General features: G+C 34.4%; 2 protein-coding genes across 5 annotated transcripts; both read right to left on the reverse strand.

Annotated features, from left to right (window-relative positions):
* Positions 1-5,851, reverse strand: EMB25 (DEAD/DEAH box helicase). Of its 2 annotated transcripts, none has more exons than XM_079085270.1 (18): positions 5,250-5,851; positions 4,964-5,139; positions 4,767-4,880; positions 4,569-4,677; positions 4,390-4,476; positions 4,202-4,320; positions 3,963-4,110; positions 3,280-3,879; positions 2,916-3,194; positions 2,451-2,657; positions 2,016-2,363; positions 1,698-1,937; positions 1,401-1,621; positions 1,086-1,185; positions 829-975; positions 550-657; positions 319-459; positions 1-230 (listed from the first exon to the last, which is right to left on the reverse strand). In XM_079085270.1, the coding sequence occupies exons 1-16, from the start codon at positions 5,751-5,753 to the stop codon at positions 559-561; spliced, it is 3,498 nt and encodes a 1,165-aa protein (XP_078941396.1). In that variant the 5' UTR covers positions 5,754-5,851; the 3' UTR covers positions 1-230; positions 319-459; positions 550-558. The 2 variants fall into 2 exon arrangements, with proteins under 2 accessions (XP_078941396.1, XP_078941395.1); XM_079085269.1 differs by having other exon boundaries at positions 2-230; positions 323-459.
* Positions 5,852-7,140: 1,289 nt separating this feature from the next.
* On the reverse strand, positions 7,141-12,949 carry LOC145166321 (paired amphipathic helix protein Sin3-like 4). 3 transcript variants are annotated; one of them, XM_079085272.1, is made up of 19 exons: positions 12,676-12,949; positions 12,554-12,587; positions 12,377-12,449; positions 12,156-12,296; positions 11,882-12,068; positions 11,713-11,811; positions 11,318-11,618; positions 11,065-11,201; positions 10,801-10,876; positions 10,354-10,550; positions 10,108-10,262; positions 9,634-10,016; positions 8,872-9,539; positions 8,693-8,787; positions 8,475-8,613; positions 8,240-8,392; positions 7,949-8,124; positions 7,669-7,780; positions 7,141-7,513 (listed from the first exon to the last, which is right to left on the reverse strand). In XM_079085272.1, exons 2-19 carry the CDS (start codon positions 12,576-12,578, stop codon positions 7,328-7,330), a joined length of 3,303 nt encoding a protein of 1,100 aa, XP_078941398.1. In that variant the 5' UTR covers positions 12,579-12,587; positions 12,676-12,949; the 3' UTR covers positions 7,141-7,327. The 3 variants fall into 3 exon arrangements, with proteins under 3 accessions (XP_078941398.1, XP_078941399.1, XP_078941397.1); XM_079085273.1 differs by lacking the exon at positions 12,554-12,587 and having other exon boundaries at positions 12,635-12,949; XM_079085271.1 differs by lacking the exon at positions 12,554-12,587 and having other exon boundaries at positions 12,377-12,553; positions 12,635-12,949.
* Positions 12,950-15,065: the final 2,116 nt, after the last annotated feature.

Raw genomic sequence — 15,065 nt, forward strand, 5'->3', positions numbered from 1 at the left:
TGATTTTTTTTTTTTTTTTTCATTTAAGTCATTATTTACATGCTAAAACTGGTTAGTAGTTTACAAATGCTTACAAGAAATTCAATTTTATATAGATTTCATAATGAATGGATTATGGGCCACAATAAGTTTATAATTATAGCAATTAAAGATGCTGAATGAATCAGCTGCCTCTTTTTATGCCTTCAGGGCTGAGTTCATATTTCTATCACTCAGTCTTCTCCTTTGTGCTGCACAGGTATAATGTACCATAAATAATGAAGGGCATTATGGGAATAGAAAACTAATTAGAAGTGATTCAAAAGGTAAAAAAGATACCAACCAACACGAAGGATTTCATTCAAGTATTTGCTTTTATCCATCAACCACCCATTCCAGTTGTAAATTATATTCAAATGTGTCACGTAAACTGTAATAATTAATCTGGTGACTCCTGAATTGTGTTGAACATGCATGCACCTACACTTGAAAATTATACACAACAGTTACAAAAATAAAAAATCCAAGGACATTTTGGTCTTAAAAAAGTTATTGAACCAAAATAAATACCTATAAATTTCATCCAGCAAGTTCACTTATTGGTGGTCGATCCATGACATTGGATGCAGCTGTCGCATTTCTTTGTAGTTGAGGGTCAATATCAGGCAATTTAGGAATCTGAATCCATTACAAAAATGCTAATGTTATTACACTACACTACAAAACATAACAGAAGGAGTAATGTGGATGTGACAAAACTTTAAATAATTTCTGTCCCGCCTAAAAAGGTGAGACAAGGACTCCATCTCTGATAAAAAGACAAAAATGCCCTCCTCAAGTATGATGTACCTGAGCTAAAACATCCATTGTTCTGCGTAACAAGCGAGCTAGATCGCCTTCATCCATAGCACAATCCATCATTATTTCCCTCCAAGTCAAACCAGAAGCCCAGGCTTCAACCATCCCAGAAAACTGGCTATCCAGACAGCATGATATCTATAATGCCATTGCCATTGCCACGTCATCTCATCTTTATCTTTATTTAATAATAAAAACCAAAACCATAACTTTTTCATATTTTATAACATCTAATAAACTAAACTAACCTTGACATCGTGCTTTTCTTGAAGTTGTAACAGCGATCTTCTTTGCTCATCAAGAAAGTTTATCACTTCCAAAACAGTGCTTGAGGGCTCATATATATAACTGTCCCAACAAAATTGTAAAAAATTAAATTACAAAAATGGTCACTGTCCTTTCTGATTTCTACCATGTTTAGTCCAAATCCAAAATCCAAATCTTCTTTCACTTATGGTCCTCATTTCAAGGTTTCATATCCATTTTTGGTCCCTGTTTTAAGTGAAATGCCTATTTTTTGTTACTGAGGGACCAAAAATTGGAATTTACTGAAATATAGAAACCTGTTATTTTTGGAAGGTCTAACTTTGATTCCTTCAGAAACAATGCTTCCACAAACAGCTGCCAGCTGTGCAGGTTTAAGATCCAGTAATATCTTATTTCTAAGAACCATTGCAATCCAGAGTTCATTTTCTCCTCTAAGAGCAGCAGCAGTTTCACCAAGAGGAAATATCATATGTGTGTTGATATCTAAAGCTCTTATTTCATGTATCACACTGCTCACCTGGATTTTTAATTTAAAAACCATATAAACATTGGATTCATAAATCAAAATTATTATTATTATGTTACAAGATTACCTGAAGAAACTCCTTCCATCCAGATGGTTCGATCTGTTCTATACGAGTCAACAAACGAGTTGACCTTGCTTTTAGGCGTCTGATCTTTTCTTCAGTGAACTTAGCAACATCAACTATTTTTTTATATTCTCTAAACCCTTCTGTCCTTGCTATCTTTTTCTTTAAATGAGAAACTTTATTCCTTTGATTCTTGTAAGATTCTACTGCTTCATAGTATGCTTGTGAATATTGCACAACAACCTAACCAACAACAAAATTACATTCTTTTTTTCAATTCCATAATCCATAGAAATTAGTTTTGATATAATTTATAATTACCTCATTGTCCTCTGAAAGACTACTTAAAACTGGAACATTTAAACTCCATGACCATGTCTCAAGTGATCCATCCATGCACCATATACCTCCAAGTTCAGATTGACTCAGCTTCTGCCACTGCATCTCACCATTTTCAAGAAAAGCAGTCATAATTTCTCGAGGTAAAGCATCGCCATTTTTCAAGGGTAAATTGGGAAACCCTGTTCTATATACTGTTTTGATACACCTCTCAGTGAAAAGATACCATGTGTTATCTGAGCCAAGTGCCACATAGTAAGATGGTTTTGTATTGGTTTCCAAATCGCCTTCTGTTGTTACTTTTAAAGCAAAGGAATTATTCTCAACAACCTGTAAGCAGCAAAGTGAAGTGAGAATAAAAAATGTGATCTTGATTCTTGAACAAGTAGAGTAGAAGTAAATCTCATGAACACATACCATGTTCTTGAGTTTTGAACCTTTCATGGAGTCAACATCACCCAAATAAACAGCAGGGACTAAATGTTTGACTCCAGCATTATCATGATACTGTAAGCATAAAAAGGGTAGATGTCCATCTTCCAACTTTTGCAGAAATGGTCTCAAGGAAGACATTCTTTCCATTTCCATTTTTCTACGTAGCTCTGTTCTAACACGCTTTTCTGCCTGAAAAAAAAAAAAAAAAAACTGTTAGTGATGATTAATTAAGGAGCAAATTACAAAAATGGTCCCTGTGCATTAAAATCTTTTTCAATTTTGGTCCTTATTTCTAGGTTTCATATCGATGTTTGGCCTGAAACCTTGGAAGAAGAACCAAAATCGATATGGAACCTTGGAATGAGGACTAAAAGTGAAAAGGATTTCAATTCTGGACTCCTTAATGAACACACTATGAAAAAGAAAAGGATAAGAAGGCATAATTACTCTGAGTTCTTCCTGCAAATCTGCCATTTCTTTGTAAGCTGATTTTGATAAAATATTCTTGCTTTTCCTGTCAATAGCTTCATCACTGATTTCAGAAGTCAAAAGCTGAATCTCTTTTTGTATTTGATCAAGCTCTTGTTGTGCAGCAACCATAACATTACTCCCTACATAATTTCCAAAACTTTGTTCCACCAATTTTCTTGCTTCTTCTAGTGTACGTCCAGCTCGATGAACTTCCATTCCATCTGTTTCACTTACTCTTTGAGTAACTTTTGCACCCTACCTACCACAACTCTTCATCAGTCATCTCAACAACAACAAAAAAGAAATATATCAAGAACAAGAGATGATTTGGCATACATACAGCAAGAAGATTGAGAACCATTCCATATGAAGCTGTAAACTGTGATACGAGTGGTTGTAATCCAGCAAAGAGAAGTTTGCAGCATTCTTCAGCACCTTCATATGGAGTTTGAACAACAACAGCATGTCCCCTTTTATCTATGCCTCTTCTTCCAGCACGTCCAGCCATTTGAAGAATCTCATTGGTGGTTAAATTAATGCGTCCAGTTTCGCCCCTCTTGCTGAGTGATGAAATCACAGCTGTTCTTGCAGGCATGTTGATTCCAGCTGCAAGTGTTTCAGTGGCAAAAACGACTTTTACAAGTCCTTTTTGGAATAACTCTTCTATGAAAGATTTCCAAAGAGGTAAACAACCAGCATGGTGAGCAGCAACCCCACGAAGTATCCCTTTTACAGATGATTCCCTGACTGCATCAGGGTATTTGATTCTGAATCTTTTTAAAGCTAGGTCAACTTCTGCCATTTCACATTCGTCTAAAAGCTTGCAGTCTTCAAGATATTGAACTGCTACATCACAGCCTTTTCTGCTAAAGATAAACCAAACTGCAGGCAGCATGTCCCTTGTTTTAAGGTGCCATACTGTATCTATAACTTGGGGAACCTGAAATGTTTTTAGAAAATTATTCAAGATTGTGTTGATCGATCTTCAGGGTCATCCAGATACTTAAATAAGTGAATTTGTACTTGTGAACGACGAAGGTTGCTTCTGTCATTCTTTGAAGAAGATGATACATCTGACTCAAGTTTTCTTGAGTTCCTTCTTCTTGGTCTTTCGTCCTCATATGACTTGGCTCCCATGGAATTAAGTTGCAGGTAGTTGGCTGATAGTTTCCTATTCAAGATTTTCATAAAGTTCTCAATTGTCACATGTTGAAAACAATCATTAAAAAGAAAGAAAAAAAAGATTGCAGAGTTCAGTTAACCTATTCATGCTGGTTCCTGTCTCATTGAGAAGAGGAAGCAAAGCTGTTCTGGTAGAGAAATGCCATGTCAAAGGAACTGGACGTTTTGTTGAAGTTACAAGCTCTGTTTTTCCATGAATCTACAACCCACAAATTCAAGATTCAATAGACTAGTTTTGTAGTAATTGAGCCAAGAGAAGTTGATATACCTGATTGATCCAACCACATAATTCATCTGGATTTGCTACTGTTGCTGATAAGCATATAAGTTGAACTTCTTTTGGGCAATAAATGACCTATAAACATGTGCAGAAAAAACATGATTAAAATACACCCAATGGTTAGTTGGTGTTATCAAATTTAGGACAGGGAAAAGGAAACAACGCACTATCTCTTCCCAGACTGTACCCCGAGATATGTCACTTAGATAATGTACTTCATCTAAGACAATCACATCAACATGAAAAAGTCCACTTTCTGATGACATAATTCCAACACTGTAATGCATCCCAAAGGAAGGATATAAATATATAATATACACCAAATATTAGTAGTAAATGAAATGTATGAGCTATGAAGAACTTACCTCTGATATAACATGTTTCGGAGGATCTCAGTGGTCATAATTAGAACCTGAGCATCCCTGTTGATGGCAGAATCTCCGGTCAGAAGACCAACATTGTCTTCACCAAATGCATCACTGAAATAGCAAATGAATTATGGAGCAACTAACAAAAGGAATTGACTGTTATTAATTTTCTTAGATGTAGCAATGCTTGGTACCAAAACTCGCGGAATTTCTGATTAGACAGTGCCTTGAGAGGAGTAGTATAGAATAATCTTCTTCCTCTAGCTACCGTAGCAACAGCTGCAGCTTCAGCAATCAATGTTTTGCCTGCACTTGTGGGTGCAGAAACTACAACCGAAGAACCTCTCAGAAAAGCTTGAATTGCTAACCGCTGCACAGTATTGGCACAAACAATGGTATTTTCGTCATCATAAAACTTCATTCCCAAGTAATTATCATACACTAATGCTAAATTTCGTAGTGTATAAACGTAAAAGCCACCTGAAATTTGTCAATTCGGAAGTTGTAAACGGAAGCAAGTTCATCAACATCAATGATTCCATCACCATACTCCCTCACGTCATTACGAATCCTCTCAATTCTTTGCCATTTGAATTCCTCAAACTGAGACTTGTTAACATCAACTTCCAAAACATTATTCTCGTCACTATCGACCTCATCTTCATCGTCACTTCCAATTTCCTGACCAAATTCGGCAACCACATCGTACTCCTCCGCTGCTTCCTCATCATCTTCGTCATCCTCATCGGTATCCTCCGACGCCTGAGACTCCCCTACTGAAAAATCTGACTTCGGGAACTTGTAATTACTTCGAAATTGATAAGTTTTTTGCTTGCGATTTTGAAATGAACTATGGAAACAGGTGTTTTGGGAGTGAATCGTGAATCTGAAGTAACGATGAAAAGCGCAGCGAGAAATTTCTAGTGTAGGGTTTAGAAGGGAAAATGGGGAGAGAATAACGGATGAAGAAGAGAGTGTGTTCATGGCGGGATGGAGATTAGGTTGTCATGTACGGTTGTGTATGAACATAACAGTTCTGTTCCGGGATGGTATTGTTGCGTCATACGGCAACGTTTCAAATTTTGAGTCTACACGGAACTTAAATATTGAGGCCCAAATTTTTTTTAACATTTCTTTTTAAAAATTGAATCTAACCATTTCAGAATTTAGATGTACGGATTATATTACACCAAAAACAGCCGGAGGGTTTGATATCCGTCTCACTCGGCTCAGTTAGACCTTTTATCTGACTCGGTCCATGACATGTGATTTGGCCCCCCAACATAATTATTCGGTCCTTTCTTTCACTTTCACGTATTTGTCATTTGTGCTCTAATCTTCCCTTCAATGTTGCCTTAACCACCACAACTCAACGCCGCCTTTTGCCTCCTCCACCTCTGAACAGGTATGAAATTTCTTCTCGATTTTTCTTGGTTTTGTTTTTGTTCTTCCTGGTCTAGAAAGTAGAATATGCATGTAGTTAAATTTTTTTGTTTGTACAAATCTAGAATTTGTATTCAATTTGTATTTGTTTGATTTTTGGTCCAGAAACTAGATATGGAGAAGTTGGAAAAATTGGATTGGAGAGAATTTGATCCAAGATACATCACTCTTTTGCTGCTATTCAGTGAGAGTACCGATATTATGAAAGTTTGGTTACACCTTAAGTCGTCGAGTTGTGAGTCGTGGGTGAAAAATACGGAAAGGAAGTTTAGATTATTCGAATGACTTGGATTTATTTATTTTTTTGCATGACTTGTAGTTGACTTTTCAAGTTACTTTTGGATTTCTTTTGGTTGAATTTTGTATGAATTTCATTGTGGATGGCCCCAAACTTTTTAATAAAAAATAGGTATAGTGGGTATTTTTGGAAGACAATTGACTTTTGCAAAGTCAAAACATAAAATCCATTATACACATTACACAATGAATGATTATATATTTGTACTAAAGAGCCTTCAACCAACAATGACAATATCAGATGTATTAGAAAGATATTCTTCAGTCAAATGGTTGAGTTTTAAGTCTCATGATGGGAGAAATAGACAGATTTAGGAATAGGTGTAAAGGACGTAAGTGTTAGCCACTCTAATTTTTTTTACGACATTTGATCAAAATGTGTGGTAACTCTCTTTTAACCCCTCCTGTCCCATTTTGGTTACTTGTATAGATAAGTAACCCTTTATTAATTTAAATTACAAATGCACAAATATGACGTGCTTGATACAAATGTGAAAATTTGAATGTGTAATTAGAGGCTCTTTACTATATATAATTTGTATAACAAAAGACATGTGAATAATCTTCTTTAAGACATTTTGAGTGAGAACCAAGCAATAATATGTGGTTTGAATAATTCTCAAATGCAAGCTATAATAAGATTTCTTTGAATTATATATCAATTGTAGTCTAATTAACCTACATGATGATTGTACAGCTTACAAATTCAATGTCTTTTACTTGTTATGCAGTATCGTCACAATTACAAATTTTTATTATTAATTTTATTTCTTTCTCTTCCTATTACAATTACAAAACACTAGAATTCTTTAATCTTGTCATGTTCCCATGGATTGAATCCTTGAGAACAAAAACTTAAGGAACTTCAATGCTTTAAGAGAATGAGCATTTGAAATTGAAAGATTACCATTACCAACTTCATGAGACACCATACGATTGTTATTGTTCACCCTTTTCCTTCCCTTTCGCACCAAAGAATCTGATGTACCCATAACATAGTACACCTGTCCCACACACACACACCATGCCCAAATGTCAAAAATACCCTTGTATTTGATGTACCATGAAAGTTGAGACATTTCACATGGTAAATACATGTTTGGATATTGGTAACTTTTATAATGATGGTAAAAAGGGTAAATATGTAAATTTTTTTAACCTTATATGTAAAGGCAGCTATCTTGAACTCAAGCCCATTGACTACATGAAAACCTTCCATGGCCTTTGCCATTGCTGAGTCATCATCTCCACACCCATTTTTTCTCTTGTTCCTGTAGATACATCAAGCAAAAACTTACAACATGTGCTTCAAGATAACTTTTTGTGCTAAATACAAGAAATAGCAATATTCTTTCCTTTTTTATTATTTGTCAATAATAACGGATTTTAATTAATAGCATGTGTTGTGTTAGGATCATATTACATAAACAAGCACATACCTCTTCAAGAAGATCCTGTGCCTCTTTCTCCTATGATCAACTGAAAGGAGTTGAGTGTTTAAATATGCTACAAAATTTGGGTCCATCAAAGAAGCCGGTGGTTCAGATTTTTCATATGCAAAGTTTATTATTTGTATAGTTAATCGGGTATGTCTATATGTCTCAGGGATAGATGACTGCAAAAAAAAAAAAATAATAATAACAAAAATAAAAAATTGTTAATCATAACTTCATAAGTACCAAAGTACGTTGCTATATTAGAAAACAGATGAACAACTACATCATACTCACACACTCAAACCGGAAGATCTTTGAGTCATTAACAATGACACTTGCATTTGCATTATAAAGTTCATCCACAAATCTCTCCCCTTTTCTCATATTTTCATAAGCATATAGATCAAGAAGCTTGTTATTAACCTCATCCGTTGCAATAGCTAGCAGCTGTCAAAGGCGTTGTCAATTTATAGCTCCAAGGGTAGATTTGGAAATACAAATTTATTTTGTAAAAAAAAAAATATGTTACCAATTTTGTAAGCTTGTCGATCAGTTTGTCTAATGTGAAGACAGGAAACGACCACGTGCCAAGAACAGCCCGACATTCATCTTCATATTTTGCACTGTCGATAGCACCATCAAGAAAACTATACAGTAGATCCAAGAATCTGTAAAATAAAAAAAAATAAAAATTAAAAAACTAACCAATGAGAAAATTGGGAAAAGAGAAAATAGATAATAAAACACCTAGCATATGAATCATTAGGTGTTGTATCATTTGAACCCCTCCATTTTTCAACTAGAGACTTTTCCTTTGCCTCCTCTAGCCTTGAGTACAATATCTGTTAATTAAGAATAGCAGATGAATAAGCAAATATGAAAATATGAAAAATAAAAATAAATAAATACAAGTAAGCAAGCTTTACTTGATGAAGTCTGAAGAAAACATAAAAGTCATCATTTCCGTAAAACACCCTCGACTTTTTTTCTTTACTTTGCAAAGTTTCAGGAACATGAAGCATAAGCGGTTTCACTCTTTTCAAAATATGTTCTGAAAAAGGACAGGTGTCGTCACCCAATGCATCCACCACACCATCACTCCCACCATTGTTACCATGGTCTACATACGGGGAGTGATCCTCCGCATCAGCGGATTCACTTCCTGAATCAAAAGCATTCTCACTATTATCATCTAATGACCTTCGGCTATTTCCCCTTTTAAAATCTCCATTTGGCGAAAATTCACCATTCTCTTTAACACCATTGTTGTTAATGTTATCATTAGCTCTCATGGAAGATCCACGATTGGTTGTTTTTGCTTGGTCAACTGTGGATGTTGACCGCGGAGGAACACCAAGCATAGGTTCAACAAAAGTAGTCCAGATCTTCACGGATTTATCCGTTTGTTCAGAGGAAGCACTTTGTGTGACAGAATATTTCATGAGTTGATATAAATCTTCATGGATGATTAAATCAGAGTACTTAAATTCTTGATGTGGAATATTGTTTTGTTTTTTTCCAGGAGCAATGGATTGAAGGATGTGATCATCTACAGACTTTTCTTCACTTGTTTCCTTAATTTCAGCCAATAAAGCTGCAATATCCAATATCCAATATCCAATATCAAAAAAACAAACATCAATCAATCAATCAATCATGGTTTTATTTAGGATCATTGTTTTTAGTACCTTTAGCACTCAAGCTCTTTGAATCTTGTTGTTTGAAATAAAAGCTGCGATGATCAAGTGATTTATGATAATTTTTAGCATAAATTTCAGCCCAAACTTTTTTAGTATCAGATCGACACCTCAGCCATTCTTCTTGCTTCTGTTTCAAACGATGTAATATAACTGGTAAAGCAAGGGATGCATTCTTTCTTAATACATCCATCACATCAAGTCCATGATCACCATATAAACGCCCAATGCATCTCAGATTTATAGCTGTAAAGTCTTCTATATGAACCACATTCTCTGTCTTCCTAATCGAATTATCATTAATCCTATCCAATAGTTCTTCCACACGTTTTGCTGTTACATTCACTGATTCTAATAACATGTCCAGTTCAAATCTGATGAAGAAGGAAATCATTATCATTATACACATGTAAAATCATTCAAGACCAAAAGGGTAAAAGGGTAAAGATGATATGCCAATGCCACCTGTCATCTTCACATCGAAATAAGCTTTCTTCATATTGGTTTTTACGCATGTGTTTGAAAGAATAATCTTCGCTTCCGGAAGTAACAGACACCCAATGATCATTCAACACCTCATAACCGATCTTTGTTCTTTGGCTTGCTGAAGGAATTGGGTACTGTATCAAGCAACACACACTGTCAAATTTATATAAATTTAAAAAAAAAAAAAAAAAAAAAGTGTTTTGATATATAAATATTAAATCATACGTTTTTTGGTAGAAGGCGATAACTTGGAGTGCAGCATTCACAGTCAGAAAGGTCAAGTTCTTGAATTGATTTTGTTAGATACTTCTCCTTGATGGCTGAACTATTCTTTTCCATTTCATCTCCATCAGAATTTCCATCTTTACCCCCATCATTACCCTTTATTACTCCAGGTAAATGTCCATCACTCCATAAAGATCCTGTCAAAGTCATGCTAGAGAGTCACGAAAAAAAAAACAATTTAACATCCTACATTACTGAGGAAATAACATAGAGGGGCATTTAGGTAAAATCGTCATTGGGATTAGGATATATGTAGTTATATGTAAACTTACTCATGGGGAACAGCTATCTGCATATATATACATTAATAGATGAAGAGTTTATTAACTTGCAGATGAAAATAGATTCTTGTTAGGCATGTAAATAAGAACTTATGTGTACAATTACTTGTCTTTTCACTGCGATCTATAAACTCATTGACTTCTTCCACAAGATCCGGATATGCTCCAAGCAAACTATTTACCTAACAAAAATAAAAACTTCTTTAATTTATCAAATTAAATCTAAGGATGCCACACAAAAAGTCATCTAGAAGTTTTATGGATACACAGACAACGAAAGCAGATAACTAGCAATAAAGCAGGAAGCAAATACTAGAAACAACAAAGTATAAATCTTTAAAAATAATGTGTATTGTGTGTATAAGTTTACCCTTGATTGCAGTTGTGGGCGAGTAATACTCTCTGTGCAATACTCTGCAATGCACTTCAAGAATGACTGGTAATCATCTGAGTTGCTCAATCTTTCCTTCACCTTCTCACGAAGACAAAGCATTTGGCCATGTACATCTTCCATCATACAAAGATTCAATAAAAATGAAAATACAATACATTTATAACAAAATTCAGATTCTATCTAATGTCATCATCAAATCAAATATTTGAATAATGGGACTAGTAGATACCTTGATGAAAGAGTTCAGCTACAGAGTCTTCAAGAGTACGTGGGGGTTTATTTTGGGTAAAATGATGTGTCACATCACAATCTTTATCATCTTGATCGTGTTCTCTTTGTTCTGTGTCTTCTGATGTGTCTTTTTGTTTTTCACCATGTGCCCTATTCTCTTTAACAGAAATAGTACATGCTTTTTCATGATCTGGATCAGGCTGGTCAACGTTGACTTTGCATTCAGTATGAGAAGAAACAGGTAAGAAATTGGTGAACTCCTTTAGAAGGTCTTGTTGATCATTAAGAAGAGCAGCAACCTGAAAGATGATAACAATGGAACTTATAAATCAAGAACTACAGAAGTATGTTAAGATTTATGAACCAAATATTGTAAGAGTCTTAATGAGAAACCTCTTGGTGAACTTCCTTGATGGATTTGTTTTCTTTTTTATACTTATTCAAAGTATCAAGAAAATATTTGTACACATGGTCTTGACCTTGAAATCTCATCTGCATGAGAATATCTTGTTAGAATATAAGTGTCAGATGGAAACATTAATTGAAACTATGCTGTCATTACCTTAATTTTGTTTACAAATAGAATGGCTTCTTCAATCTCCAAAGGCTTCTTAACATGGTGTTGTTCATCATCTAGTGGGAGGGTGATCTGAAATCCCTTTGGAAGAAAGGGATTGAAACCCAAAAGTAGGTCCTGGTGCCCTTTGAACAATTCCTTCACCCGTGCTATGACACCTGTGGTGTCAATTCTAAGGGAAATATAGTGATTATAATCAAGGACATGCTTTTACATAAACATGGCATGAAAATTGAAAGAAGCAACACCTTAGCCAAACCTTTGGGTCTTGAAATCTTTCATGACTTTAAGAAACTCTTCATATTTTTCCTTTTCATTTTGGAATATATCTTTAACTTTCTCTAGATATGTTAGGGCATCATTAGTCGTCAATTTATGAGTGCTGCCTTTGTGCTTGGATCTTCAACAATAAAAGCCAACACATCAACCTCATAATCACACAATTCTTCCCAACAATATAAGTATATTCTAAAGGCTTACTGTTCAGAAATCAATGGCCGCTTGAACTGAGGGCTGCTGTAAGCATCATCGTCATCTCTAGACCGCTTCATCCCTTCAAAACCCAAACAATTTAAACTTTCCAATACTTTAAACCCCCGATGAACAACCAAAACGAACATTCAAAATTGAACAAGAGCTACTTCACACAATTCATACCTGTAAACAGATCACCGTCAACCATTCCTGGTTTCTGAGTAACAAAATTTAGCAATTGAGTATAAATGTGAACAGAAGTACCTAACAATGCGACAACACAAATTCAAATTGGAGAAATTTACTCTTGGAAAGCCGTAAGATCTTCTCGTTCTTCAAGTTTACTTCAAATTCACAAAATTCGCCATCGAAGTTTCCAAAAAATAAATATGCATATACCACTATCTATATGTGTTTGCATCAAACCATATAATCCGTTTCCAATTAACAAAGTGTATCTATGAATTCAGAAATACAATTTAGAGTCGAGATATAGATACAGTTTTGTGTATGTATAGGCTATTTATAAATATTTTATGTGTGTATATATTACACACACTGTGTGTGTGAGATGCAGAAAAAGGAGAGAAGAGACCAAAGGGTAGCGGTGGTCATTTTGACGTCTTTATTTTCAATGATCCGGATGACGGGTAACCGGTGTAGCCGGTAACTTTGTTTTATATGTAAAGAGCTGCTAGGGCAAAAGAGGGAAGCGAAGGTAAAATTGTCCAGGAAAAAGCAAACGGAGATAACGCCGTTTAGCATATGAGTTCAGGGTTGATGAATTTTCCAAGTTAGGTACGGTATAAGTCGATATTTTAAACATTTAAGGAAGGTTTGGTTCGTTAGAAAACAACGTTTGGAGTATTTGATCATATTCCTATCTTGTTTTCTTTTTACAGAAATGAATTTTATCGAATGTATGGATTACATTATGATGGAATTTAAGATGGTAATTTATCCATATAATTTGCTTATAAAGATGGAATTGTCAAAAAGATGGGAATATAATTTAAGAGAATGATTTATCCGTATAATTTGCTTATAAAATGGAATACTCAAAAAGATAGTAATTATTATTGTTTTTGTCAAAAATCGATCAAAAAGATATCAACCAAATTGTATAAGAGACTGTGGTGTTGTTTCGATTTTGTATATTGGATTGAAATCAAAATGACACAGGTGATTTACAAGGAAAACTCTTTATCATTGCTAGGATCTTCAACATAAAACCGTAGGGAGTAAATTACACGAATGGTTCCTATGGTTTACGGTAATTTACGCATTTGGTCCCTAACTTATTTTTTTAACTCGGAATGTCCCTATTGTTTGTTTTTGTTACGCGCTTGGTCCCTGTCTTACCTAAAAAGACTATTTTACCCTTGATTTTTTAATTTATTTAAATAAACACACCCTCAACCTCACCCCCTTCACTTTACCTTACCTGACCCACCATTTTTTCCTATTTAAATAATAGTCTTTTTAGGTAAGACAGAGACCAAACGCGTAACAAAAACAAACAGTAGGGACCAAACGCGTAACAGAAACAAACAGTAGGGACCTTCCGAGTTAAAAAAATAAGTTAGGGACAAGCGCGCAAATTACACCAAACCATAGAGACCATTCGTGTAATTTACTCAACTTTGGGAGGTGATAATGATCACATGTTTTGTTTGATTTTATTAATAAAAAAGAAAGCTACATAAGTAAGTTTGAAAATACAGGTATAGATGATTCAGTAAGTCTAAGTTGACTAAGTTGTGTCGTGCGATTTTTACAAGTGTATGTGTGTGTGTGTGTATATATATATATATATATATATATATATATATATATATATATATATATATATATATATAGTCTAGGCCAAGTAACTAAAAATCTGATATTCCCGGAATCCTGTTGAATTAGTATTTGCACGTTGTCTTGACTTGGTATTTCCGGATCTTAAGTCTGATTGAAAAGATTCTTCAGAGTTGATAAGTCTTTTAAAAAAATGTTTGGATTAGCTTATACGATGTCAAAACGCTATAAGTTGATAATTATTTTTTAGTGTTTGGCAAAATGACCAATAAAAAGTTTCCCGGAGATGCAGAACATCTATAAGTTATAAAGAATTTTAATAAGTTAGGGGTCGGTGGCTTATCAAAAAAAATTATCTTCGGTTCCACACCATTATAAGTTATTTTTAAAAATTTGTTTATCCAAACACTAACTTTAACATATCTCGGTATAATACCGATAATAAGTTAAAATACTTTTTTGAGCTTAGCCAATCACCCTCATAGAATAGAGACATAAGTCATAGTGTCACGCTGATGTGTGTGTGTGTGTGTGTGTGTATATATATATATATATATATATATATATATATATATATATATTGTCTAGGCCAAGTAACTAAAAGTCTGATATTCTCGGAATCCTGTTGAATTAGTATTTGCATGTTGTCTTGACTTGGTATTTCCGGGTCTTAAGTCTGATTGAAAAGATTCTTCAGAGTTGATAAGTCTTTTAAAAAAATGTTTGGATTAGCTTATACGATGTCAAAACGCTATAAGCTGATAATTATTTTTTAGTGTTTGGCAAAATGACCAATAAAAAGTTTCCCGGAGATGCAGAACATCTATAAGTTATAAAGAATTTTAATAAGTTAGGGGTCGGTGGCTTATCAAAAAAAAAATTATCTTCGGTT

Source organism: Lactuca virosa, chromosome 3, assembly GCF_052849685.1.
Source record: "Lactuca virosa cultivar CGN04683 chromosome 3, Lactuca_virosa_CGN04683_v6, whole genome shotgun sequence".
Taxonomy (NCBI): Eukaryota; Viridiplantae; Streptophyta; class Magnoliopsida; order Asterales; family Asteraceae; genus Lactuca; species Lactuca virosa.